General features: G+C 56.7%; 1 protein-coding gene across 5 annotated transcripts in view; it reads left to right on the forward strand.

Moving 5' to 3' along the window:
• SSBP3 (single stranded DNA binding protein 3) overlaps nt 1–26,733 on the forward strand; it is a 148,483-nt gene that overhangs the window by 25,320 nt on the left and 96,430 nt on the right. For 2 of the 5 annotated variants that reach the window (XM_070078460.1, XM_070078461.1), the window contains exon 1: nt 17,696–17,839. The exons of the other annotated variants lie outside the window; for them this stretch is intronic. In XM_070078460.1, coding sequence (XP_069934561.1) covers nt 17,711–17,839 — 129 coding nt within the window. In that variant the 5' untranslated portion in view covers nt 17,696–17,710. Of the gene's footprint in view, nt 1–17,695; nt 17,840–26,733 lie in introns of those variants that run through there. 5 annotated transcript variants of the gene reach the window in all.

The following is a 26,733-nucleotide window of genomic DNA, read 5'->3' on the forward strand; positions in this document are numbered from 1 at the left end:
AGCAAAATTCACTCTGGGAGGTATTAGGAAGTCTGTATTGATGGTCCCAGAAGGACTTGGAGTAGCGGTGGGAGCCTGGCCTTCCTGCCACGTGGCTGCCAGAGAGACAACTTCCACCTGTTGGTTCACTCCCCAAATGGCCACATAGCCAGGGCTGGGCCAGGCTGAAGCCAGAAGTTAGGAGCTTCATCCTGGTCTCCCACGTGGGTGCAGGGACCCAAGCACTTGGGCCATCTTCTGCTGCTTTCTCAGGCCATTAGCGGGGAGCTGGATCAGAAGTGGAGCAGCTGGGACTCCAGCTGGTACCTTTACTTGCTACACCACGATGCCAGCCCCAGCTTTGGTACTGTGAGACAGGCTGCCAGCACTGTGGGGGAGGGTCTGGAACAGCCCGCCTGTCCTGTGGTCAGGGTGATGGTTTAATAGGGATGATGGGAAGCACACATAGTTGTAATAGGCAGAGGCCACATCTCCAGGATCAGCTGGGACACTCGGCTCAGGCCCCACTCTACCCTGTGGCCAACCCTAGGAGTGCGTGGGGAAGGGTGGGGGTGGGGGTGGCTGCTGAGCTACGTGTTGACATCTTGGGAGACATTCCTGTGGGTTTTTTTTTATTATTATTATTTTTCATGTATGCTTAAAAGACAGAGTGTCCCCATCCCCCAACCCTTCAACGCCCCTAATATTCCATCCACTGGCTCATCCCCAAATGCCACATGGAAGCCGGGAGACCAGAGCTCCATCTGGGTCTCCCACACGGGTGGCAGGGGCCCAGGCACGTGAGCCATCACCTGTCGCCTCCCAGGGTGCGTGAGCAGGAAGCTGGATTGGAAGCAGGCCTCCAGTGTGGGTTGTGGGTGACCTGAGAGGCAGCGTCACGTGCACCACAATGCCCACCTCCAGTCCTGGGTTTGTAAAAGAGCCCTTTGCTGACTGCCGGAATCCATCCAGGGCACCCCGAGAGGCCCAGACCGGCTGGATTCCCTTCGCGCTTCTGAGCTCTGTAGGCAGCATTGCGAAGGGTGGTACCTGCTTTTTATAGAAGAGGAGACCAAGTCCCAGGCCAGGAAGAGGCCGCCCTGGCTGACGGGAAGGGGCCCCAGAGGCTGCAGAAAATTTCCCTTCGGCCCTCAGTGGCAGGCTACTAGGTCTCACCTGGCTCCCGTGGCTGTTGCCATTAGCAACCAACTTCCCCTGTAGGTTCTGGGGGCCCTGGAGGGGAAGAGGAAAGAAGGTGGAAGTGAGGCTGTCAGGTGACAGTGTGTGAGTGCTGGTGATGCTGCGAGGGCTGTCTGGGGTTCGCTGGGAATTCTTGCCAGTCACAGGGAAGTTACGTGCAGGACGGCTAACACGTGCAAAATCGTGCCCCTGCCCAGGGATGGAGAGGGAGGACAGGGAAGAGAGAATCGCAGGCAGTAAGGTCTACTGGAGTAGCCTTTGCCACCTTCCTGGCTTGGCTGGTCTCCGGCTGTGTGGCCTGGGCCTCAGTGTACCCATCAGTGAAAGAGAAGTCTGGGGCCGGTGCCATGGCTCAATAGGCTAATCCTCCGCCTGCAGCGCCAGCACACCGGGTTCTAGTCCCGGTTGGGGAGCCGGATTCTGTCCTGGTTGCTCCTCTTCCAGTCCAACTCTCTGCTGTGGCCCGGGAGTGCAGTGGAGGATGGCCCAAGTCCTTGGGCCCTGCACCCGCATGAGAGACCAGGAGAAGCACCTGGCTCCTGCCTTCGGATCAGCGTGGTGCGCCGGCCGCAGCGGCCATTGGGGGGTGAACCAATGGAAAAGGAAGACCTTTCTCTCTGTCTCTCTCTCTCACTGTCCACTCTGCCTGTCAAAAAAAAAAAAAAAAAAAAAAAAAAAGAGGTCAGGATTCAGGGGTGTGATGCTCGGCACCATGCCCGCCACTGCTGAACCCTCGGAGAAGGATGGCGGGCGGAGGAAAGTCGGGAGCCCGTAGTGGGTGGGTTTCCAGTCTCTGGAGTCGTGCCAGAGGCGCGGTCTCAAGGGGGTGCAGAGGGGAGCAGGGGTGGTGTTGACTGTTGCCTAGAAGGGCAGGTGCACTAACCGAGTGCTGGGAGGGAGCACAGGCCAAATCTGAAAGGACCCTGGAGAGGGCGCCCGCGGGCTGCTTCAGGGTCTGCAGAGGCTTCCTGCAAGGGGTACTGCCCCAGGCCACCCAGGGTGAGGAAGAGAGGCAGAGGGGAAGCAGGTGCAGATCTCTGTCTTGGAGGACTGTGGCAGTGACCGTGACGTGGCTGACGTCAGATGGGCTCTTGGTGTCTGCCAGCCCCTGTTCTGAGTGCCGATAACTGACCCTGGGAAGCAGGTATCATCCCATTTTGCGGTTGGAAAACCAAGCCACAGAGAAGTGGAGCCGTCTGTCTCTCAGCATGGTGGACCCCTCCTTGAAGCTGCAAGAGTCAGGCTCCAGAGACCACGCACAGGCGCAGCCACAGGGTCACTGCCTTGCCTGACTCTTGCTGGGAGATGATCATTAACTATTGAGTTAAGCAAATTGGTCTGTTCGCCCTGCCTCACTTCCCTGTAAAATGATTGTGACCCGCATCGTGAACCAAGGGGAGGTTTGTGGATAGCCCTTGCTCTCTGCTGTGCTTTGTGGGAGGGGAGCAGCCCCAGTCTCCCTCACCAGGTGATGGCTACAGGTGGGAACATGATTCATCTTTGTTTTTTTGTTTGTTTGAAGATGTATTTATTTATTTGAAAGAGTTACAGAGGCTGGCGCCGCGGCTCAATAGGCTAATCCTCCGCCTAGCGGCGCTGGCACATCAGGTTCTAGTCCCTGTTGGGGCACCGGATTCTGTCCCGGTTGCCCCTCTTCCAGGCCAGCTCTCTGCTGTGGCCCGGGAGTGCGGTGGAGGATGGCCCAAGTGCTTGGGCCCTGCACCCCATGGGAGACCAGGAGGAGCACCTGGTTCCTGGCTTCAGATCAGCGCGGTGCGCCGGCCGCAGCGGCCATTGGAGGGTGAACCAATGGCAAAAGGAAGACCTTTCTCTGTCTCTCTTTCTCACTGTCCACTCTGCCTGTCAAAAAAAAAAAAAAAAAAAAGTTACAGAGAAGGAGAGTGCGGTATCCTCCATCCAGTGGTTCACTCCCCAAACGGCCACAATAGCCAGGACTGGGCTAGGTCGAAGCCAGGAGCCAGGAGCCTCATCTGGGTCTCCCACGGGGGTGCAGGACCCCAAGCACTTGGGCCATCCTCTGCTACTTTCCCTGGCACATTAGCAGGGAACTGGATAGGAAGTGGAGCAGCTGGAATGTGGACTGTGCCCTTATAGGATGCTGGTGCCTCAGGCCATGGCTTTCACCCACTGTACCACAGCGCCAGCCCCACTGTTCTGTTCAGTCTTTTTTTTTTTTTTTTTTTTTTAAGAGAGATTTATTTATTTATTTGAAAGTCAGAGTTATACAGAGAGAGAGCGGTTTTCCATCCATTGGTTCACTCCCCAATCGGCCGTAATGGCCAGAGCTGCGCTGATCAGAAGCCAGGAGCCAGGAGTTTCTTCCGGGTCTCCCACACAGGTGCAGGGGCCCAAGGACCGGGCCATCTTCTACAGCTTTCCCAGGCTGTCGCAGAAAGCTGGATCGGAAGTGGAGCAGCCGGCACATAAACTGGTGCCCACATGGGATGCCGGCACTGCAGGCGGCGGCTTTACCTGCTATGCCACAGCACCCGCCTCCCTGCCTCCCCCCTGTTCAATCTTAAGGCAGTCATCATCCTCCCCACTCCCCTCCCCCCCAACCTTCCTGTCCCCTTTTGGAGGCCGGGAGGCTGTGGGGCTTGGGCAGGATTAGATAAAATGTGGGCAGAGTGCCCAGCATGGCACTGGCTCTCACTCTGCCCTTGTAAACAGTAGTCATTTTCATTATTGTGCCTTATCTGTCGATAGTAGCAATTATTACACGCGGTCCTCTCATCAGTCCTGCAGGCGACTTTAGCTTCTCTTTGTGAGCGTGGAAGTGGCGTGGAGCATGGAGCACCCGAGCCACACACGGTGGGTGTGTCACAGTGCAGCTCCCACGCTCCTGTGTCACATCCCAGGAAACTGCGCCAGGCTCTCCGGGGTGTGTCCTAAAGATAAGGCGTGCTTGAGATGGCCTTGCAGAGCACGCCAGCTGTTCAAGATGAAGCGTGCTGACGCGTGTGTCTTCCCCCCGGCCGGGCCGTGTCTGTGTCGCCGGCAGTGCAGTGGTCTCAGTGCTGTTGTGTTAACCCACTCCGCCTGTTCTTGACTCTGAATAGCTTGGTCTTGCAGGGGCATTCGACTCCTGTCCAGGGAATTCCGGCAGTGTTTGCCCGCAGGGTGACCCCTGTGGCTCTGGAAGTGATGCTGTGGAACAAGTGGCTGCAGCTCTGGGGACGCCTGGAGACCCTGCCCCGGGGCCTTCAGCCCGTCCCCTTGGGTGACCTCCTGGCGGCAGTGTCGCTGCTCTTCCCCCAGCCCACCGTCACGGGAGGGAGGCGACTGGCCCCGTGGCATTTAACGCTTGTGTGTCTGGGCCACGTGTGCCTTGGCACGATGCCAGGTGCCATTGGGAGGAGCCACTGAAGACACAGGGATCCCTTTATGCCGCATGACGGGGGACGGCGAGCGCGGCTCCGCGCCCGCCCCCAGGTTCGGTATGGAACCAACCGCGCAGCACTGAGAGCTGCCCGCATTCACAGCCGGCATGCGTGTGCATGTCCTCTGTGGATTCGGAAGCCCCTTCAGGGTCGGGTGGAGCTGCAGGGCCACTCCTGGGGAGGAGGACTGTAATCCCTTAGATAGAATGATCCCCAGCCCCGGACACTGTCGACAGTGGTCTCCCATACCCTCCAGCGGTCCTGGGGGTGTGACAGACGGGACTTATCCCGTTTTGTTGATGAAAAGGCAGGTGGCCCGAGTGACTTTGCAGAGTCACACATCCAGTGTACGATGAGGCTAAGGGTGAAAATCCTGTCTGAAGGCTGGTCATGGTGTGCGAGACAGATGGCCGACGCCTGGCGCACGCTCCCGTGTCCCTCCCTCGCTCGTGTCGGACGCGGCAAGTCGGTCACCGCGACTCCCTGCCTGCCGATGCAGGCTCAGTTGTTTGCGTTCTTGTCAGCCATTATCAGTTGAATAGCATATACGTGCAAAGATGGGCCACGGGCGTCCGTAGCACACCCCAGGCTGGAGGCTGGCCAGCAATGTTGTGTGAGTTTCCTGGTGGTTTGGATTTCCAGATAAGTGAGTGTTGGCTCCATGTCACTGGTGAAGCACATGGAAGCCATGTGCCTGTCTCTGGCAGAGCCAGCTGCTCGGGGACCTGCGTGGTGTCTGATGGAGGGAGGGCTGCTGGACGGGGATCGGGGCGTGGTGTAAGGGGGGGCAGGCAAATTGTGGGGACACCCCGCTCTTCACCCTGACTCCTCCATGCATTCGTTTCTCTTGGGCCACCCCAGGGGTGGCTTTCCACCCCGCAGGGGACCCCCATGGATTGTGGCAGTTCTGAGAGTTGGTGGACTAAACAGAGACCAAGAAGTGGCATGCCCGGGATGCTGTGTGTGTGTGTGTGTGTGTGCGCGCGCACACGCGTGTGTGCCATCGCTGGGATTCCCACTGGGGCCACAAGGACGGGGCGGAATTTGCAGACCGCGTGGCAGGTCTGAGCATCTGATCCCCTCTGGACGTCTTCCTACCCCAGGCTTGAGCTGGTGGTTGAGTTTGAAGTCCTCATTCAAGTTGAACCTTGAATTCTGCGCCTGCCCTCGTGCAGGCAGCCCGTGAGAACAGATGACTGTGGAGCTACTTCCCGAGTCTTCTCTGCGCATGCAGACAAAGAAGCCCCGTGCCGTAGTCGCCTAACTCGTGGCTTTCTCTTTTGATCACATAACTCTTCAAACGCCGGCCGATTTCTTGCTGTCAGCCTCTGCGTGGATCTTCGTGACCTTGGTTTTCAGGATGCCTTTTCATCTGTCCACCCAGCTGCACCGTCGCTCTCATCTCCCCAGCGATGGTCACCCCGGCTCCCTGCTGTCCTGCCCACAGGCAGGCCTCCCTGGTTCATCCCCGGCGCCAGTCCCATGCGACTCAAACCTTCGTCTCTTCCAGGAAGCTGGGCCTGGTCCCCCCCGACTTGAGAGGACCTTCCCCTCCACGGGAAATGCAGATTTAAAGAAAGACAGTTGTACTGGTGAGGAGGACCCACAGAGGAGGGTCTGGCTTTTTCTCTCCTTTTATGAAGGAGCCTTTCTCACGTGGGAGCCCAAATAATAAAACAGAGAAGTGGAGCCCTCTGCATGTTCAAGGGGCCTGGGGCACAGAATGCTGCCTTCCGAGCTTTCTGCCTCCGCCCCCAGGGGTTTTGCCAGTGAGGGAGCACAGCTCAGGGTACCGCCACATAGGAGGCAGGATAGGGAGATGAGTCCCTGGTCAGTGGGCTGTGAGGGTCCCCGGGAGGTCCTGCCACCCCCAGGGGGCTTTGTCGTCTGTCGGCATTTCCCAGCTCTTCAGTGAGAGGTTCAGACACGTCTCAGCCAAGGGGGCCACCGTCAGATCTTCGTGGGAAATGTGGGCCAGAGCATTGCCTTTTTTTTTTTTTTTTTTTTTTTAAATTTTTATTTATTTGAGAGGCAGAGTTACAGATAGAGGAAAAGACTGAGAGAGATAGGTCTTTCATCTGCTGGCTCACGCCCCAAATGGCCGCAACGGCTGGAGCTGTGCTGATCTGGAGCCTGGAGCCAGGAGCTTCTTCCAGGTCTCCCATACGGGTGCAGGGGCACAAGGACTTGGGCCATCTTCTGCTGTCCTCCCAGGCCATAGCAGAGAGCTGGATCAGAAGAGGAGCAGCCAGGACACGAACCGGCGCCCATATGGGATGCCGGTGCTGCAGGCAGAGGCCCAGCTCACTACACCACAGCGCCGGCCCCAGAGCGTTGTCTCTAACACAGGACAGCTCAGCTAATAGCTGTTAGCGCCCTGGGATGCGCTGCACATCTCACAAGTGGAGGGGTCGGGGCGAGGTGGCCGAACGGCGTCAAGGACACTGACTCCAGAATGACCACACTGGTTGAGAAGTGCTGGGCAGGGAGCTGCACGGGTTCCGGGTCGGTGCCCGGTTCTTCCCCGAGATGAGGGAGACCGTGGGTGCAGGCGCCAGTGCAAGAACAAGCCCCTTCTCCATCACTCGGACCTTCTCTGCGTCCCTCACCGGGCACCTGTTTTGGTGAAGGGCTCCCGCGGGTCCTGACGCATGGTTAAATGTTCTGCATCCTTTTGAGACTGGGTGCCGTGTCGCTGTTTCCAGTTTTCCCGTTGAGACGTCTCCCATTAAGGTCATTTCCAGTTCTCTCCTGCGGTAAACAGCCCTGTGATGAACATCCCCTTGGCATAGTGCACGCGCCCATGAACGTGCCGCGGTGCTCGGGTGTGGGATGCTTGGGTCCTGCGGTACACGGAGCACACTTGAGAAGCCGAAGCCCGTCAGAGTTGCCAGCACATTGCCTAGCAGTGAGCCGAGTTTTGCTTCCCAGTGTTGTCCCTGGCCAAGGTACTAACAGGCTGCACCTTCCTAGAACAGCCTCGGCCCAGGTGCCCGTACCAGGGAAGTCAGACAGGGGCCTCGTGTCGGTGGCTGTGCTGCCTCGTGTGGCCAGCCTGGCCCCCGTCCCTCTCCACTCACTGTTCGACGCTCGGCTCAAGCGGGGGGGCAGCAGCCTCTGTGGGGACTTGGGACGTATTAATTGATTTAGATTTAGAGGTTTTTGCCTGGGTAAGAGCTCAGTCATGGAGACCCATTTATCTGAATGCTTTTTCTATCCCTGAAACCTTGTGTGAGAGCGCAGATTGGACTTCAGAGACAATAGGGCATCGGGGACCTTGTTTGCAAGAAGGTTTCTGTCTCCTGTTTTATTGCCTGACTTCTGAGTGATGGCTCCGTGTTCTCAGAAGGGGGTTGCGCGAGTGGGGGTGGATGCACAACAGGGGTTGGTGGCATCTTCCCCCCCTTCTTTTGCCCAAGTAGATCGCTTTGGGGAAAGACTTTAACTCATAGATGCAGAATAGAATTAACCCTTGAACACCAGCTGAGGCTCTGGCAGCAAAGGGGGAGCCCAGCCCTCCATGTGTGATCGGTCATGCTGTGTGTGGTTCCCTTCCCAGCACCGGGACTCCGAGGCCCGGAGAGGGTTGCTGGCGGGGCCGTGCCGTTGCCCACAGAAGGGCGGCGACACTAGTGAGCCTGGAAGCCAGGTCTGCCTGAAACCAAAGCCAAGCTGAGACCCAGCTTTTGGTCCAGGAAAATGGAAAATCTCCAGAATCTCACTGGAATTAAGTCTAAGTAGTTTCCACACCTTTTGCAGAAGGTGAGTTTACCATGATTCTTCTTACTAAGCTGTTTATTTTTAATTATACAAGTGATATCCAAGTAGGTTTTGTGCTGAACATTGCCAAAATTTGGAGGTATATAAAACAGAAAAGAAAGAGAATCCTCTGTCCCTCAGTAAGTCCTCTTCCTGCCACCAGGTGCCCGCGCCCTTCCAGACCCCGTCCTGTGCTTTTATGTGCATTCGGATCTTCTTTTCCTTTCCTTTCCTTTTCTTTTTTTTCCTCTCAAGAGGCAGACACAGAGAGCTTCCGTTTGTCAGTTCACTCCCCAGTGCCCACAGTAGCTGGAGCTAGGAACCAGGGACTCCATCCGGGTTTCCTACATAGGTCGCAGGAACCCACCTGTGCGGTCAGCCTTGCCTGCCAAGGTCTGTGTGGCAGAGAGCTGGAGTAGAGAATCACAGCCAGTCACTCTGATGCCGGGCGCAGGGGTCTTGAGGGCCAGGCAGAGCGCACGCCGCACCCTCTCCGTCGGAATCCGGCCCTGACGGCGCTGTCAGTTTGCACGGGGGTGCGGCCCGTGCTTTACCTGCTGTCTTCCATCGCAGCGAGGGGTGATTCGGCGGCAGTGAGCTCTGGGCTGGTTGCCCCTGCTTGGGGCGGTGAAGCATCAGATTCGCCGCGTGTCAGGGCTTTCACCCGAGGGCGTCATGCTGAGAGGAGGGACAGGTGGCTCCGTCTCTCCAGAACAGGGGACGACTTGGGAAACGGTTTCCTGTGACTGCCCGCCGTGCAGGATACCGGAGTGGATATAGTTAGTACCTTGCCTTCACGATGATCGTGTAGGCAACAATGATATAAATAGCCTCGAGTACAAAGCAAGCTGCAAATGCCGTCAGAGGTGCCAGCAGCAGTTGGAGCTCCAGGGAGAGCAGTTAACCCTCTGAGAGAGTGAAGGAAGACTTTCTGGAGGCAGTACGCCCCCCCCCCCCCAGGGTGTCCTGGGTCCCTACTGATGCTCACATGCATAGCTCTGACTTTGTGCAGCATCCTAAGTACTCTGTTTTCTAACTCGTTTAATCCACATGAGTGACTCCCTGAGAGTAGAACTGTGGTTCGTTTCTCAGATGGGGAAACTGAGGCAGAGAGCAGTCACACAGCTAGGAAGTGCGTGAACCAGGGCCGGAGCCAGTGCTCCTACAGCCAGTTGTGCAGCCCACTGGGTTTCAAACAAGGTCTGGTCCGGAGGAGTGTGGGAGCTGGGGAGCAGGGTGGAGGGCTGGCAGCTGCTGGCAGGCCCAGGAGCTGCCTGGTGTCCAGGTGAGGGGCGATGGTTCATGCCCCAGCCGAAGGTGATAGGTGATTGCTTGCTTGCCACAGATAAGGGAGCACCCTGAGTCACTGCTGTCATGGTGGCAGGCCTCTTCCCAGCCTGTTCTGTCAGTTGAGTGGGAGAGCACCTGCCCACCCGCATACCCACCTGCTGCTTCCTCTCACGGGCCACTCAGTAGCTCCAGGCAGGCTCGTGTTGCTTGCCAGTTGTTTCCCTCCCTGAGCTTCTCAAATAGAAGTTACTATTATTGGCATTTTGGTTACTTCTTTTTAAATTAAAAATCAATTTAAATTAAAAATTTTACTTAGCGTATTTGAAAGGCAGAGATAGATAGATCTCCCATGTGCTAGTTCACTCTGCAAATGCCTGCAGCAGCTGGGGCTGGGCCAGGCTGAAGCCAGGAGCCCAGGACTCCATCCGGGTCTCCCACATGGGTGGCAGGGACCCAGTTAGCTGAGCTGTCACCTGCTGCCTCCCAGGTCAGCAGCAGCAGCAGCAGCAGCAGCAGCAAGATGCTGGAGTCAGACGTGGAGTTGGAACTGAGCCTGTGCGTCCTGATGCAGGATGTGGGTGTCTCAAGTGGTGTCTTAGGCTGAACACCGCCCGGAGCTGGATTGGAGAGCACCTGTCCCTAGGCGTGCCTTATCACCAGCATCTGCCGCACACGAGCGTGCATTCCTTCGCTTCAGGGAGCCCTGCGGCGGCACGACAGAGCACGCCCTCGCCCTCCTGTATCTGGGGCTGCCAAGACCCGTCTGACGTTGGCAGCGCTGCCCTGGCTGCGCCGGTGCCTCACGGCGGCACAATGGGGCTTCTGTCAGGGCGCCAGCTAATTAGCGCTCACCTGGCGGGGCCGCACGCCCTCCTGGTGCAAGGGAAGCTCGTGGGTGCCTTTGTCTTGTGTTAGAAGTGGAGGAAATGTGTTCCATCCTCCTTGCAGCCCCCGTCCTGCCTCCTGAATCCATGGGGGCCCGTGTCCTTCCCGTCCGCACACAGCCTCATATTCCCCGGCTCTTTTTGGGAGAGGTCTGGTGTGTTAACATTTAGCACAAACCTCACTAATTTGGACTCCTGGGGGCAGGGTTGTGTGAGAACCAGGAAAGCTGACAACTGGGAAAGAGAGGCTGCTAGGGTTTGGTCCTGCCAAGTTCGCCGTGGCTGCTGGGAGGAGGGGTGACCATCTGCCGGGCCAGGGAGAGGCGGGATTTGTCATTAGCACATGTGCTTTGGGGTGCGGGGCAGGGGTATTTGTAAAGGGCTTAAAATAGTCTGTTCTTCCAGACACGAGTTTGCGCAGACCCTCCCATGTCCTCTGCCTTCCACCCCCGTTTTTCACATTTCTGATGTTAAACCTGACCCAAGCATTGTTGTGTGTGGGACTTAATTTTGATTTTACTCCTCTCCTTTGTTGGTATTTTTGTTTTTGTTTTTGTGTTAAAGATTGATTGATTTGAACGATAGACAGGGAGAGACAGAGAGAGAGAGATCGGTCTTCCATCTGCTGGTTCACTTCCCCGAATGGCCACAATGGCTGGGGCTGTGCCAGGCCAAAGCCAGGATCCTGGAAGTCCTTCTGGGTCTCCCATGTGGGCCGCAGGGGCCCAAGCACTTGGGTCATCCTCCACTGCCTTCCCAGGAGCGTTAGCAGGGAGCTGCCTCAGAAGAGGAGCAGCTGGGACTGGCGCTCGTATGGGATGCCGGTGCTGCAGGTGGTGGCTTCAGCCCCTGGTGTTTCGTTTCAAGGAACCTCCCGCCTTGCTTTGCGTTAACTACACTGAGCGTGTTTGACTTGCGTGGCGTCCAGCAAAGGTTCTCTGTAAAGGGCCAGGTGGTAAATATTTTAGGCCTTTTATCGGCTGAGTGGTCTGTTTTTCAGCTGCTTGGCCCTGCCACTGTCGCCCAAGATGAACCGCTGATAGTACAGAAGTGAATGGTTTCGGCTGTGTCCCAATAAAGCTTTATGTAGAAATGGACGTGATGGACTGGCCCTAGAGCGTTCTCTTTGCTGCCCCAGTGTTTTCTCGTATCAGGCTTATCTGCAAGGAAGTTCTTCTGTGAATTAGGGGCCAGCCCCCAGTCTTCCTGAGCCCTGAGCTTGCCTCTGGTAGCTGGGAAGGTGGCCTGGCCATCCTCTAGGGAACAGGTGTCCCTAGCTTGATCCACACCTCCCAGCTCCTGAAGAGTTATGAAATTTTAGGTAAATTGCACTTTAGATCTAGTTAAGAAAAGTCTACCAAAAAAAAAAAAAAAAACAAACAAAAAAAAAACCTCTCCCTACATATTTTTCCTATAATATAACTTTGGGAGGGAAAAAAAAAGATACAACTTTGGATGCTTTTGTCAGTTTGAAGGTTTCTTTGTCTTTTCTTTTAATTTTTATTTGAGAGACAGTCTCCCATCCGCTTGTTCACTTCCCAGATGTCCACAATAGCCAGGGCTAAGCCAGGCCAAAGCTGGGGAGCTGGGAATTCAATCCCGGTCTCCTGGGGGTGGCAGGGACCCAGCCCGCCGCCTCCCAGAATACGCATTCCCAGGAACCTGGATTGGAAGTGCATCCAGGTCTCCAGTCAGGACTCGGGCAGGGGATGTGGATGTTCCAAATAGTTCTTAATCACTGAGCAAAGACACTAGCCTCAGTTTCTTGGTTTTTATTTCTATTTAAATATTTGTTGTTTGTTTGAAAGGCAGAATGATAGAAGAGAGAGAGAGAATCTTCCATCCACTGGTTCACTCCCCAGGTGCCCATAGCAGCTGGAGCTTGGCCAGGCCACAGCCAGGAGCCAGGAACTCCATCTGGGTCTCCCTCTGGGGTGTCAGGGACCCACATACTTGGTCCACCACCAGCTGCTTCCCAGGTGCTTCAGCAGAGAGCTGGAGCAGCCAGGACTCAACTTGGCACTCAGATATGGGATGCAACTGTCCAAAGTGGTGGCTTAATGTGCTGCGGCGCAACGTCTTGGTTTCTAAGAGGTCATTTCTTGGAGGCGGCCGAGAAGACAGTGGTTAGTGGTGGTGGTGGGGAAATGGAGTGTGAACGAAGGGAAAATCTGGGTGCCTCTCTCATCTGTATCTGGCCTTGTGGCATCAGATTGCTGATTGGGGAGCAAAGCGGTGCTACCTTTCTCTGAATTGTGCTGAGTGCTTTTCCTCCGGGGGAAGAAATGCTTGTCTGCCCCATTGCCGAAGCCTGTAAGGTCCTACCCCTTTGAGCTGGCCAGTAAGGAGAGGGACTACTTGTCCCCATTTCCTTGATCTGCAAAACAAGGCCCTGTGCAGTTAAGAGGTTTGCAGGTCTGAGTTAAAAATTTCACATGGCCATGACACATGGAAACCGAGAGATGACTCAGCAGACAGCACCCGGGCCGGGCAGGGTGCTGTGCTAGGTGGACTTTTTTTTTTTTTTTTTTTTTTTTTGACAGGCAGAGTGGACAGTGAGAGAGAGAGACAGAGAGAAAGGTCTTCCTTTGCCGTTGGTTCACCCTCCAATGGCCGCTGCGGCCGGCGCGCTGCGGCCGGTGCACCGCGCTGATCCGATGGCAGGAGCCATGAGCCAGGTGCTTTTCCTGGTCTCCCATGGGGTGCAGGGCCCAAGCACCTGGGCCATCCTCCACTGCACTCCCGGGCCATAGCAGAGGGCTGGCCTGGAAGAGGGGCAACTGGGACAGAATCCGGCGCCCCGACCGGGACTAGAACCTGGTGTGCTGGCGCCGCTAGGCGGAGGATTAGCCTAGTGAGCCGCGGCGCCGGCCTGCTAGGTGGACTTTCTAGGGCCTGGGTTCTCCTTTCTGGAAATGCCCTCCAGGTGGTGGTGTATTCAGACTCAGGAGGATGACACCCCGCTTTGCAAGACCCCTGAGTGCACACACAGTGTGAGCGAGCAGCCGCATGCTGTGCGAGCCACTGGGACCACGCTCGTCCGTCCCGCCCCCACACAGCCGTGGACGTGCACAGCAGCCCTGTGATCTGGGGGAGAGCAGAACTAACCCCCAGGGCAGCTGGCGCGTGGCAGAGACACGCGGACAAATGTTTGGACAGCTTAAGAGGATAAACTAGAACTTAAATAAATAAAACCAACTACCTGGTCTACGAAGAGTCAGGTTTGAGAGCCCTGTTTCCTGCAGCTGTCCAGGCCGGGAGTATATATGGTGGGGGATACCCCACTGGGTGCCCCTTCCCACGTGAGTGACTTCCTTCCTGGCTTAGAGGAGCCTGCCCCTGTGGAGGGCCACCTCTGGGGAGCAGGGTGCCCTTCCACCTGGTGGGGTCCTCACCAAGGGGGCTGCCACCGTTAGTGGCCCAGATGCCCCTCTCTCTCTTGTCTGCTGCGTTAGCTGTTCCCCAGAGCAACCCTGGGCGGCCCCCACCCTGCCAGGCTGTTCTGGGGGAGAAGAGAGGACTGTTGAGGCGGGGGAGACCCTGGGGGAACTGCATTGGGACCACATGTTGGGTCCGAGAAGCTTCGCTCTGCATTGAAGGCATGCTTGGGTCTGGGAAGGGCCAGGGCGGCAGCCTGGGAGCTCTCCGGGGGCTCCTGGTCTGAGTTAGGGAGCAGATGAGTGGTGAGAGCGGGAGGCTTGTTTCTTGGCTGTGTGTGTTTTCCTTCTCCTACACTTGTCCTTACCGTGGAGGTGGAGACGAGGATGAATTTTGCCTTTGCCCTGAGATACCCTTAGAAACCTTGGCCAGGTCTTGCACCCCTCTTTTCCTGAGCTCTATAAATTGTATTCCTGGTCTCCTTCTGGGAGAACTCCCTCATTGTTTTTGTTGTTTTAAAAAATATATATTTTTTTATTTATTTGAAAGACAGAGTTACAGAGAGAGGAGGAGAGACAGATCCTCCGTCTGCTGGTTCACTCCCCAGATGGCCACAACAGCCAGGTCTGGGCCAGGCCAAAGCCAGGAGCCTGGAGCTTCTTCAGAATCTGCTCATGCGTGGCAGGGACCCCAGGCTCTTGGGCCATTCTCTACTGCTTCCCAGGAGCATTAGCAGGGAGCTCCCTGTGGGCGGGAGGAGAGGGCGGCTGTGCTGCTGCCGCCTGGGAGTGCGGGTATCCACGAGGCCCTGCCTAGTCCCTGTTCAGCCTGGGAGGGCCTTGCTTGAAAGAGCACAGCGTTTCCCTCCTGGCCACACACCCGCCGTGAGAGGGGGTTGCATCGCAGCTCCGGAAGGGCCCCTGTCTCCTTTTCGGGGTGTTGACTTTTTTCAGATGTTTCCCCCTTCTCTGCTGTAGACTCGTCATCTTGAGAAGGGAGCAAAAGGCTGGAGGTGAATTGCATCATAGAAGAGTATGTGTCTCTCTGGTCAGGACAGGCCAAGCTCGGGAGTGTGGACTTTTGCGTACGGTTGTTCTGTGAACTGGTCTTGATAATCCCTCGTGCTGAATCGGCGCCGTCTGTAGAGGGCAGAAGTAATTGTAAGCAGGTCCCTCTGCTGAGGGTTTGTGGGGCTTGGTCTGCACCACCCCCTCCCACAAGGTGCTTTTGCATGCATCACCGCACAGTCCAGGTTGAACCTGGGAAGGGGGCCAGGCATGGCCTCCGACTTTGCACATGAGGACGTTGAGGCTCAGGGAGGCTCAGTGACTTCTCCAAGGTCACGTGTCCAGGCAGAGCTGGGCTCGGGAGCCTGTGTTTTCCCTGTAACACCACACTGCCTCCTAGCTTCCTCCCTTGTGGAAACACCCAGGGGTGGTGCATGGTGGCTTGAAATCATCAGAGCCATTCACTCCCTCCCAGGAGTTTACCTGGATGACTGACTTAACCTTAGAGCCAGCCGGGGAGCCCTGAGCCCCCAGCACTGTCGCGAAGGACGGCTTGCAGAGAGAAGCGACGGCCGAGACGGCTCAGTTCTGTTTGCTGGCTCCTTCGTGATTCGTGGTGAGTGCCCCCTGGTGCCAGTGTGATACCCACGTGAAGCAGGGAACCGAGCACAAAACCCCTGCCTCTGTGGGACTCAAACCGAGGCTTCTACATTCCCGTGCTGTAGCTTTTCTCCTGAGCTCCCAGACGTCTCTTTTATCCTGCTGTGGACTCAGGGAGTGCAGAATAATATTAGTGGAATATTTTGAGCCGAACGCAAGGAGATAGGTGAATGAGCTAGGGAGAAGTTATGTAATTGATTTTAACACAGAGCAAAAAGGCACCTGGTTTGCTTGTTTTTAATATCCACTCTTTCTGCAAGCGTTTTTCTTTTATTTACGATTTATTTATTTATTTGAAAGAGTTAGAGAGGGATAGAGAGAGATAGAGAAATATCTTCCATCCGCTGGTTCAGTCCCCAGGTGGCTGCAGTGGCTGAAGCCAGGAGCTGGGAGTTTCTTCCAGGTCTCCCACTTGGGTAGCAGAGGCCCAAACGCTGGGGCCATCTTCTGCCGCTTTCCCCAGGCCATTAGCAGGGAGCTGGATCAGACATGGGGCTGCTGGGACACAAACCAGCGCCCATATGAGATGCCAGCATCCCAAGGCAATGGCTTTACGTGCTACGCCAGGACGCTGGCCGCTGGAATTATTCCTTGAGTGTGTGTGGTGTGCCGAGCACTGTCCAGGTCTCAAGAGTTCAGCAAGTGAATGGAACTTTGCAGGAGCTAGCATTAGGAGGTACTCGGGGTCACACTGGCACCCAGCGGTGGCAGGTTGGACTCCCTGGTGCTCAGGGATCTGCGATCCACCCCTCCTGATGAGGTGATGCTGGTGTGGGAGCCAGGGTGGCGGCGTGTCTGCCTAAGATGACCCCGACCTGCCCTGCTTCTTGTACAGGGTCAGCTCTGTAAGACCTACCTTCCGATCCCCCGCTCCACGGAAGCACCTGGAATATTTGAGTTTTTACATAATGGAGCTTTTCTTACTTACCCAGCGTTTCAGTCGCAACTTTTGCCACAACAACACAGTGACCTCTGCAGCTAGGAGAAGGGTGGGCGGAGTCTGAGTCTGACTCGGATGGAGGATGCCAGGGCACTGGTGTGTGTGAAACGTACTCTCGGGCGTCAGGACCGGGCATGAGCTTTTCCATGTCCTCCTCCGGTGTCCCGGACTACTTTTTTTTTTTTAAAAGGTGAGGCTTTTTATGATTTTTTTTTTTGGACAGGCAGAGTGGACAGTGAGAGAGAGAGAGAGGGTGCTGTTGGTTCACCCTCCAATGGCCACCGTGGCCGGCGCACTGCGGCTGGCGCACTGCACTGATCTGATGGCAGGAGCCAGGTACTTACCCTGGTCTCCCATGGGGTGCAGGGCCCAAGCACTTGGGCCATCCTCCACTGCACTCCCTGGCCACAGCAGAGAGCTGGCCTGGAAGAGGGGCAACCGGGACAGAATCCGGCGCCCCGACCGGGACTAGAACCCGGTGTGCCGGTGTCGCAAGGCGGAGGATTAGCCTAGTGAGCCGCGGCGCCGGCTAAGGTGAGGCTATTTTAAAACACCAAGCCCTGAATGCTCCCCTTTGTATTTTTCCTCATTTGTATCCTACTCATTGGCAACCTTTAAAGTCCCTTCTGACCACGAGAGTCTCCCGGCCGCCGTGCTGTCTCCGGTGCTGGGGAGCTCGCCACCTCAGAGCAGCCCAGTTCTGTTGTGGACGTCTGCATCCCGGGTGTCACCCCCACCACCTGGGAAGGCTTCTCCCCGTGACCGCCATTGCAGCTCAGACCCCACGGCCGTGTCCTGCCTAGGATGCCCCCGCTCCAGCAGTGGCTTCTGGTGACCGGAACCCTGTTCTGTCCTGGAAGGTGCCTCTCAGGCTTCTGGCTTGCGTGTGTTTTTCTGAAATTGGGGCTTCTGCAGGTGACCCGCAGCCCCCAGTTCTTGGCCCGGCTCTTTCCAAGTGTCTGCCAGAGGGGGAAGTGTCGCTGGGGTGGAAGATGCTGGCGAGCCGGGAGCTGGGGTGATCCGCTCGGCTTTGCACCGAATAGGTATTAACTGCGTTCCCGGGCCAGTTCCTGCTCCCAGGTGCCAACATCTCTGCCTCTTAAGTGAGGTTTAGCTTAATCCCCAACCTTCCTTCAATGTGACTTCTATTATTACTCAGCGCTGTGGGCAGAACTCCGCGTGCGCGGAGTGCGTAGGTGGGGACGCATCGGGATGCCTGCCCTGCCTGCCTTCCTCCCTCTGCACCGCCTCCAGCCAGGCGGCCACCGGCCACCTAGTGACGTCCAGCCTGCTATCTTGAGAGGTCAGCAGGAGAAGCCAAGGCCGCAAGGGCAGCGGGAGGTCAGTCACCACCTCTCCCCCTGCCTCACAGCTCGAAGCCAGACTCCTTGCTTCTGTCCCTGCTGCCCGCAGCTCACCGTGCCCTGGAGTAAGGTGCATGGTCTTTGAGATTAGGGGCTGTGGAAGTGCCCATGAGGCTTTCAGTGGGTCAGGCGGTCCACAGGCTCCAGGATTTGCACAGAAACCCTGCGATTCCACCCTCTGCCAAGCTGAGACACTTAGGGAAAACCCCAGGGTCCCCTGGGCGTCCGCACTGAGGTCCCCGCCTGCAGGGCAGAGATGAGAGCTGCCAGAGTGCCGTTGCCAGGGGAGGCACTCCTTGAGGACAGCCAGGTGTGTTAGTCTTATTTTTGTGTGTACCTGGTGCCTAGTAAGTGGCCAGTGAGGATTTGTTGAATGAACCAAACGATTGGGATGGAAAGAGATCAAACAATGGCTACGCTTGGTGGCAGTCTGCCCATCCGGTGGGTTAAAATGAACCAGTGCATTCCTTTTTATACGATGTTGGAGCTACAGCCCTACACTGGACACTGGGTGGTATGTCAGGTGCCCTGGGAGCAGACGCTGGTCACCTACCTGCTATGCCTTGGAAGAGTCCTCCCCTAAGGGGCTGCTCCCACTGCCTCTGTGGGTATTTCATGGGTAATACACTGGCCAGTCCTAAAACTCCCACTGGAAGCCCCTTTCTCCCTCTCTTGCTCCTACCGCATGCCTCTCTGTAGCCCCCATTATTTAACCCAGCTGACCCTTCTGTTGGAGAAAGGGCTGGGTGATCTGCCTGTTGCAGTCCATCTGGTTAGTTACCCAGCACTGCTGGACTTAGGACTTTAATCTGCTGGACTCAGTTTCCCCCAGGTGTGCCTTCTGCATAGGGGAGGGGTGGAGGTGTCCCCACTGGCTGGGGAGCAGCAGCATGAGGTGGCAGGGACGCGCAGAGTCCGCTTGTCTCCATTTTCTGCATTAATTGTGCCAGCACCTTCTGTCTCTCCCACTGTCCTGAAAAGATGGAGGCATTGCCCGCCCAGCTTCAGGTGTCCCGAGCTTCCTGTGGGAGTGGGGCTGTGGGTCTGTGCACAGCGCAGGGGCTCCCGGCAGAGGTGGGCAGCTTCCCCAGCCCATCTCACGGCCTGCAGTCAGGGTCCTGGACAGCCCGGCTGCCTTTTGCCTTTCTTCCTTCTCTCCTACCCAGTTTGCCTTCCTCTCATCTCACATGGGGCGGGGGTGGGTGGGTCAGTCTTTCTCAGCCCCTCTCCCCTTCCCAAGGACCTTTTCTTCCTTGGGGGAAGCTGCATGGTCCTGGCTGGGCAGGAGCACCTGCTCCCCTACCAGCCCCGTTCCCTCCAGCCAGTGATGGGGAGGCTGCGGCTGGCCTCTTCTACCCAGTGGGGTTTTGTGAAGGCTTTGGTCAGGTCTGAGGTTCCTAGAAGACCCCCATGGGCTGTGGTGTCTGAACACCAAGCAGGTAGGACTGGGGGCTTCCCTCTGACCTGCACAGAGCGTGAGGCTGGCAGGTGGCGTGGACATGGCCTGCATGAGACTTGCAGGCATGGCTGGAAGTGAGAAGCGGTGCCCGCAAGCTCCCGCGCCCGCTTGGCCGGCGCCGTTCCCAAGAGCTGTGTTTGGGGCGGGAGCTGGCTGCGAGGAGGTGGGGGGGCCCGTTTGGCAGCAGGCGCCTATCAGACAACTGGAAAGTGCCAGTGCTCGCGTGGCCATCTGTCCCCTTCGCCTAGCTGCCGGCCGCCTTCTGCTTCCCGCACAAGGGCCCAGCGCATCGTGCGGCGCCTGGCCGGGAGGGCAGGCAGAGTCTGATCCTGCCTTTTGTGGAGTCCCTGGCCTTTCACTCCGGTGCCCTGCAGTCACCACAGGTGTGAAAAGTTTGGCGTGCAGTGGCCCGGGTGGCGGTTTTGTGGGCCGCTGGTGGAAGGGAGAATGGATGTGTGTGCAGCCAGTTGCCTGTCACTGTCTGCTGGCCCAACAGTGGACTGTCCCCACCCCTCCTGCCCCTCCCCCACCGTGTTTCACTTCTTTCTTGGCTTTGTTGGTAGAAGTGCAGCCAGAGCAGGCCGACTCTTCGAGATTTGGTTCATCTGCTCGCCACCCTCCCCTAGCTAGTTAAAGGGTTAAAAATTATAGGGAAGTTCAGCCGGCACTTGCGAGATATGGTTGCCGTAGCAACAGGCCTTCTAATCTGGTAGGTGACCTGAGAGACTGGGGAAGATGTAGGGGTTGGTTTGGCATTTCATTATTTCATGAGGCTGCCTCTCCAGCTGGTTTCTCTGCTGAGCTTAAAGCTTGCTGTTCCTGCCACTCGAATTACTGGCACATTCCAAAACAACAGTGTGGATGGCTCGAGTGCCGTGTTCATGGGGGCTGGCCAGGCGCGGTGGGTGCAGGAGAGGGAGCTGGGTTCCAGGAGGCTCGTGGTGTGGGCACGTCCCCTGGCACAAAGAGGGGAGGTGTGGGCAGAGGGGTGTGCCCACAGGTTCACTCTCACGCAGGCGGTAGCCACCTTCTTGAAACACCACCTCGTGCAAATGGAATCCTGTTTTGTTTTTTTTTTAAATCACCGAGAGGGACTGCTTTTTTTAGGAGGATTTTAAGAGTGAGCCAGAATCCTCCTTCAATTTGGGGGGCAGCAGCTTTAAGTAGGGCAGACCCCCATGGCAGTGTCTGTGGTTGGTGCCTGGCAGGTCCATGCTTCCATTGAGCTTGTTTGTCGTCCTGGGATCTTCCAGGCACGCAGCCCGGAGAGGAGCAGGACACAGCCTGGCCTGGCTCCTTTACCCTGTGGGCGAATGTTTGCAGGCCTCACCTGCAGAGGAAGGGCAGATCTCTCACCGTGCTGGCCGGAGAGCTTCCCACTGCACGAGGGGCAGGGGACAGGGAGGGAGGGACCCGGCCAAGCCCTCCTTCCTTCTGGAGGGACCTTGTCTCCAGGGCAGTGAGTGGTCCCTGGGCCTTGGGCAGGTGTGAGGCTGCTGTAAGTTTTCCTCCCACTGCTCTGTCTTCTCCCCTTTTCCTTGTGGGTGTGATTGCTGGGATGCCCCCAGGGCCCAGCTAGTGGCCGGCACCTGTGGATGCCATGTCCTGAACCCTGCTCCTCCCTAGGCACCAGCTGCGTGTGAGATTCTGTTAGGTCAGCCCTGGTTCAAAGGGGTTTCCAGCTGCTTGGCCTCCTGGGTTCCTTGTTTTCCTGGATTTCTTCCCTGCGGAGTCTGGTCTCCTGGGATTTGTGAGAGAGGAGGAGGAGCTGCATCCTTAATGGGATTTTATGCGGCCAGTTCCTCTCCGCAGCTCCGTTGTGAGCTCTTGGAGGAGAGGGTGTGTGTTGGCCTCGCAGGTGGTGGTGCACGTTCCTTGCTCTTGTTTCATAGATGTAAGCACTGGGGCCGAAAGGGGCAAGGGCACAGCAAGGCTGGCCGCTCGTCCCCTCCTGGGGCTCTGGATGGGCTCCACCGGGTCTGGGTTGTTGTTGGGCGACTGTCGGCTGTGTGTCTGGCAGGTGTGCGAGTGGGGTTGAGCTAGAATGAAGGTCTCTTTTTTTCTTAAGATTTATTTATTTATTTGAGAGGCAGAGCTAGAGAGAGGCAGAGGCAGAGAGAGAGAGAGAGGAATTGAAGTCTTCTATCCGCTGGTTCACTCCCCAAATGGCCACAATGGCTGGAGCTGAGCCGATCCGAAGCCAAGAGCCTCAGGAGCTTCTTCCATGTCTCCCACACAAGTGCAGGGGCCCAAGGACTTGGGCCATCTTCTGCTGCTTTCCCAGGCCATAGCAGAGAGTTGGATCAGAAGTGGAGCAGCTGGGACTCCAATCAGTGCTCATATGGGATGCTGGCACTGCAGGCGGTGGCTTTACCCGCTACGCCACAATGCAAGCCCCAAGGAGTGAAGGTCTTGATGGGTGGGAGTTCTGTAGTGCCTCACTGGTCCTGGTGAGACCAGAGAGGCCCCCAGCTACAACACTGGCTCCTGGCTCTCTAGAATCAGAGAAGATAAGGATGGGGTAGTGCATTGGGCGTCACGTCCTGTGTTGAGTAGTCTAGTACAGCCCTGGGATTTGACACTGTTCTTGGGAGGGGACCTGGGCAGCCACCTGCAGCCCAGGGTCTGAGCCCAGCCCAGCTCCTAGTCCCTGTGTGATTAGGAGAGTCCGTCCTCATCTGTGAAATGCAGGAATTGACGCGATCCTCCCAGGTGCCTCCGTCTGCATCAGGAGTTGGAAAGACAAATGGCAGCCGCATCTGCACTGCCGGACTTCGGGCCGGCTTCTCGGTGCACATGGTGGCTCCGGGCGCTCTCCAGCCTGGGTGTGACATTGCCGCATTGGTGCGGCTCCGGCTACAGCTCCAGGATAGTCTGCTGAGTGCAGCCTCCCTTGCCCTGGGCTGCAGTTGTGGGAGATGGGGTCAGAGCACACCCTGAGAGATGCGTGGGACCTTGCTCACGCTCAGCTGACCTCTACAGAACTCACAAGAGAGGGCGAGGGTGATCAGAGATGGGTCCCGGCTCTGCACAGGGTCTATTTGGCTACTCACAGCCCATATTTCCCTGGAGGGAGAGAGATTGACCTGGAGCTGGGGTGAGCATGGAGCCTGGCTGGGTACCTGTTTTTTTTTTTCTTTTTTTTTTTAATTTGAGAAGCAGAGTTACAGAGAGAGAGGAAGAGACAGAAATGTTTTCATCCTCTGGTTCACTCCCGAATTTGCTGCAACGGTTGGAGCTGCGCCAATCCAAAGCCAGGAACCACCCAAGCACTTAGGCCATCTTCTACTGCTTTCCCAGGCCATAGCAAAGAATTGGATCAGAAGTGGAGCAGCCGGGACTCAAACTGGCGCCGATGTGGGATGCCGGCGCTGCAGACTGAGGCTTGGCCCACTGTGCCACAGCACTGGCCCCACCTGGGGTGTTTAAAAGTGGAAGCATCTTGGAAGTGCAAAGGAAGAAAAATCCGTGGAGGTGGTGGTGGTCGCATGGTGCTGGGGGGCACCATGGGGGTGAGAAGGGTAGCGAGGACTGAACTAAACGCCTTCTGGGCCCTAGGGGCCGTGGACGGAGAGGTGACCGTCCTGTTTCCCCCTTTATCTTGGGTTTAGGCTTCCCCTGCCAATGGCCCTGGTTTCTGTGGAAACCTTGGGTCTGCCCTGCTCTCGTTAGGGAGCTGAGGGCTCATTGGATGCAGAATAGAGAAGGCCGTGTCTCCAGTTCTGAAGTTGGCCCAGGCGCTCTGAGAGCTGCCCTCCCGGGGCAGGCGGGCATGGGTACCAGTCATGGAGCACCTGCTGCCCGCCAGCACCCCCCTTCCATTTGAGGAGACCGAGGGTGTGGGATGACTGTCCAAGGACACAGCCGCCACCTCCCGTGTCTCCTGTAGCTCTTGGACTCAGCTGTGTGGTGCCCCTTGGAGCTGTGAGTGGTGACCGTAGCCGTGGGGACAGTGCTGGCCGTGCTAGGTTCTCGCCAGGTCAGAACAGGAGTGAGATGCAGCAGCAGTGGCCTCCCATGGGACGAGAGCCGCCGGGGTTCTGTTTGCCTTGTCGGGTCACAGTTGCCAAAATGAAGACAGGGACACAGGTACTTCCTACCTGGAGAGTGGCGTTGAGGGCAAGGGGAGATGAGATGGAGCTGCTTAGGACCGGTGGGGGGAGCCGGCGGGGCAGTGTCTGGCCACGGCATTCCAGGGTGGTCTATGGGTGATTCTGACTCCTTTCTGATGTCCCGTTCAGCCCAGCAGTGTGGACCTATCTGGATCTTGGGGAGAGGGCCCTTCCTGGGTAGCCAGGTTGATGCACTCTAGCGAGGAAGGGCTGGAATCCATTTCGACTTCTAGAGGGTGGGGTTCCTGGTCGTGCTGTGATCCCTGTGTGGCCCACCCCATGCAGGCTGAGGACACTGGCTGGGTTTTACTTTTTGGGACAGGGTAGAAGCCTGAGGCTTTGCTGGGAGTCCCCTCTGCGGAGGTGCTTGGGTAGATGGATGGCAGAAACTGCTGATGGTGGGCAGGTGGATGAGCCGGCCCGTGAGGACCCCTACAGCTGGGCATCCCGTCAGGGCCCCGCCATGCTTCCCATCATCGCCTGGGAGGCTCCTTCCGGGAGCGTGGTCTGTCGAGGAACGCTGCCTTAGGTGCCTATCCCCGATGCCGAAGGAATGGGCATGGTGAGAGAAGAGCACTTGAGAGGTTTTCGGTTAGATTGTTACTGCGTGATTCTGTGCATGTTAGCATTGGTGGCTTCAGGGCTTCTCAGGTGTGGCTGGCAGAATTAGAGTCCTTCTGCATATCACTTTGAGTCTCGGTGTGAGAGGCAGGCGGGCTCACCTGCACCACCTCGCCATTCTCCACTGGAGAGAACCAAGGAGGCTGTGTGTCCTGTGTACCTGACCTTTTCCCGAAAAGTGGAGGAGCTGAAGGGGAAGCCGCTGTTGCTTGCATCGCCAGCACAGAGCGCTCGCTACCTTTGTGCAGACTGTCTGAGGATCTCTTTCAGGCTGCCTCCCTTTCCACCAGGTTTTTGTTGCATAGTCATACACTGGTCCGATGTTCTTTTTTCTTTCTTTTTTTAAAAAGATTTATTTATTTGAAAGGTGGAATTACAGAGAGGCAGAGAGAGAGAGAGGTCTTCCATCTGCTGGTTTACTCCTAAATGCCTGTCACAGCCAGAGCTGGGTCAATCCGAAGCCAGGAGCCAGGAGTTTCTTCTGGGTCTCCCACATGGGTGCAGGGGTCCAAGGACTTGGGCCATCTTCTACTGATTTCCCAGGCCATAGCAGAGAGCTGGATCAGCAGTGGAGCAGCCGGGACTCGAACCGGCGCACATGTGGGATGCCAGCACTGTAGGCAGCTGCTTTACCCGCTACGCCACAGCGCCGGCCCCCGAGGTTCTTGTTACACATGGGCGCTGAAGCAGCAACGTAGGCATCAATTCTGTTTCCAGGTTCAGATCTTTCTGTGTTGCTGCGGAATTTGGAGGGTCTCCGTGTGGGGTGCTCTTCGCTACCGGGGCTGTGTCCTGGCTCCCGCTCTCAGACCCTTTGTGTCTACAGTAGGAGTTGATTGGAGTGCTAATGAATCAATTAGAAAATTACTTGCTGCTGAGAGCTGCAGCCAAACCAGGGCTGTGCACACATCTTAGAAAAACCGCTGCCGGGCCACACGCATGTAGACCTCTCTTGGCTGTGGCCCTTGTACCGAGCGCCACAGCCTTTCTTGGACCTGTCAGTCACTTGAGAAGAACAGAACAACTTCTGCTTTGCAGGGCGGCCTTGTGCTTGGCACGGCCTTCCAGCTCGTACCTTGGTGCATTCTTGGATTGGCGAGAGAGGAGACTGGAGTTCCTGGTAGCAGCGTTTGTACCAGACTGAAGGAGAGAAATCACGTAGGGGCTGCTGTTGTCTCCTTCCTTCCTTCCTTCCTTCCTTCCTTCCTTCCTTCCTTCCTTCCTTCCTTCCTTCCTTCCTTCCCTCCCTCCCTCCCTCCCTCCCTCCCTCCCTCCCTCCCTCCCAGGCAGATTGGACAATGAGAGACAGACAGAGAGAAAGGTCTTCTTTTTTCCGTTGGTTCGTGAACCCCAATGGCCACTGAGGCCGGCGCACCACACTGATCCGAAGACAGGAGCCAGGTGCTTCTCCTGGTCTCCCATGCGGGTGCAGGGCCCAAGCACTTGGGCCATCCTCCACTGCACTCCCTGGCCACAGCAGAGAGCTGGCCTGGAAGAGGGGCAACCAGGACAGAATCCGGCGCCCCGACCGGGACTAGAACCCGGTGTGCCGGCGCCACTAGGCGGAGGATTAGCCTACTGAGCCACGGCGCCGGCTTGTCTTCTTTCTGTTGGCAGCCGTGGTGGGAAATACCGCATCCCTCATCAAAAAATTCAAAATCTGAAATGTCCCCAAATCCAGCACTTTCTTTTTTTTTTTTTTTTTTTTTGAAGACATGTTTACTTATTTGAAAGAGTTATGGAAAGAGGGAAAGAGTCAGATTTTCATCTGCTGGTTCATTCCCCAAATGGCTGCAACAGGGCTAAGCCAGGAATTTCATCTGGGTCTCCCACACGGGTGCAGGGGCCCAAGCATTTGGGCTGTCTTCCGCTGCTTTCCCAGGTGCGTTAGCAGGGAGCTGGATTGGAAGTGGAGCAGCCAGGACATGAACCGGTACCCATTTGGAATGCTGGCATCACAGGCAGTGACATAACCCTCTACACCACGGTGCCAGTTCCAAGTCCAAAACTTTATGAGCATCGTACTGATGCAGTAAAAGTGTCAGATTTCATAGCATTTCAGATTTTCAGAGTAGGGATGCTCAACCAGTAAAGTCTATGCACGAATATCCTCAAATCCAGTCCCAAGCATTTTGGGTCAGGGATACCCAACATGCCCATTTTCGCGGCTGGCTCAGAAAGGGTTAGTGACCTGTCGTGAAGTCTCAGGTAAAGGAGCCAGTGCTGGAGCCTTCGGATTCCCCCACCTTCGCACTCCGTCTGCCGTGCTGCCTTTCTAGGTGGGCAGCTCTCAGGAATACGGCTCAGTGGGCTTTCACAGTCACAGCCCGGGGCGGAGATGGTAAAGGCCTTTCCAGCTAAATACCCCAGGTTAGGGTTTGGTGCGATTTGTCTGGGGTGGAAGGGATAGAGGGACAGCTGAGGCCGGGGAGCCCTGGATGGGAGTCCTGGGGTCTCTAGCAATTTGTGTGATGTGTACTGGAACATTCAGGTGTGTTTGAACCCAAAATGGAAGTAGAGAAGAGAGGGAAGGTGAGGAAAAAGGTTGGTGTGAATCCCGCTTGGAAGACAGCTGGGGTGGGTATGGAGCGCAGTGGTTGAGGCGCCGCGGGGGACTCTGGCGTCCCACATTGGAGTGCCTGCACTGAGTCCTGGCTCCACTTCTGATCCAGCTTCCTG

This window comes from Oryctolagus cuniculus, chromosome 7 (assembly GCF_964237555.1).
Source record: "Oryctolagus cuniculus chromosome 7, mOryCun1.1, whole genome shotgun sequence".
NCBI lineage: Eukaryota > Metazoa > Chordata > Mammalia > Lagomorpha > Leporidae > Oryctolagus > Oryctolagus cuniculus.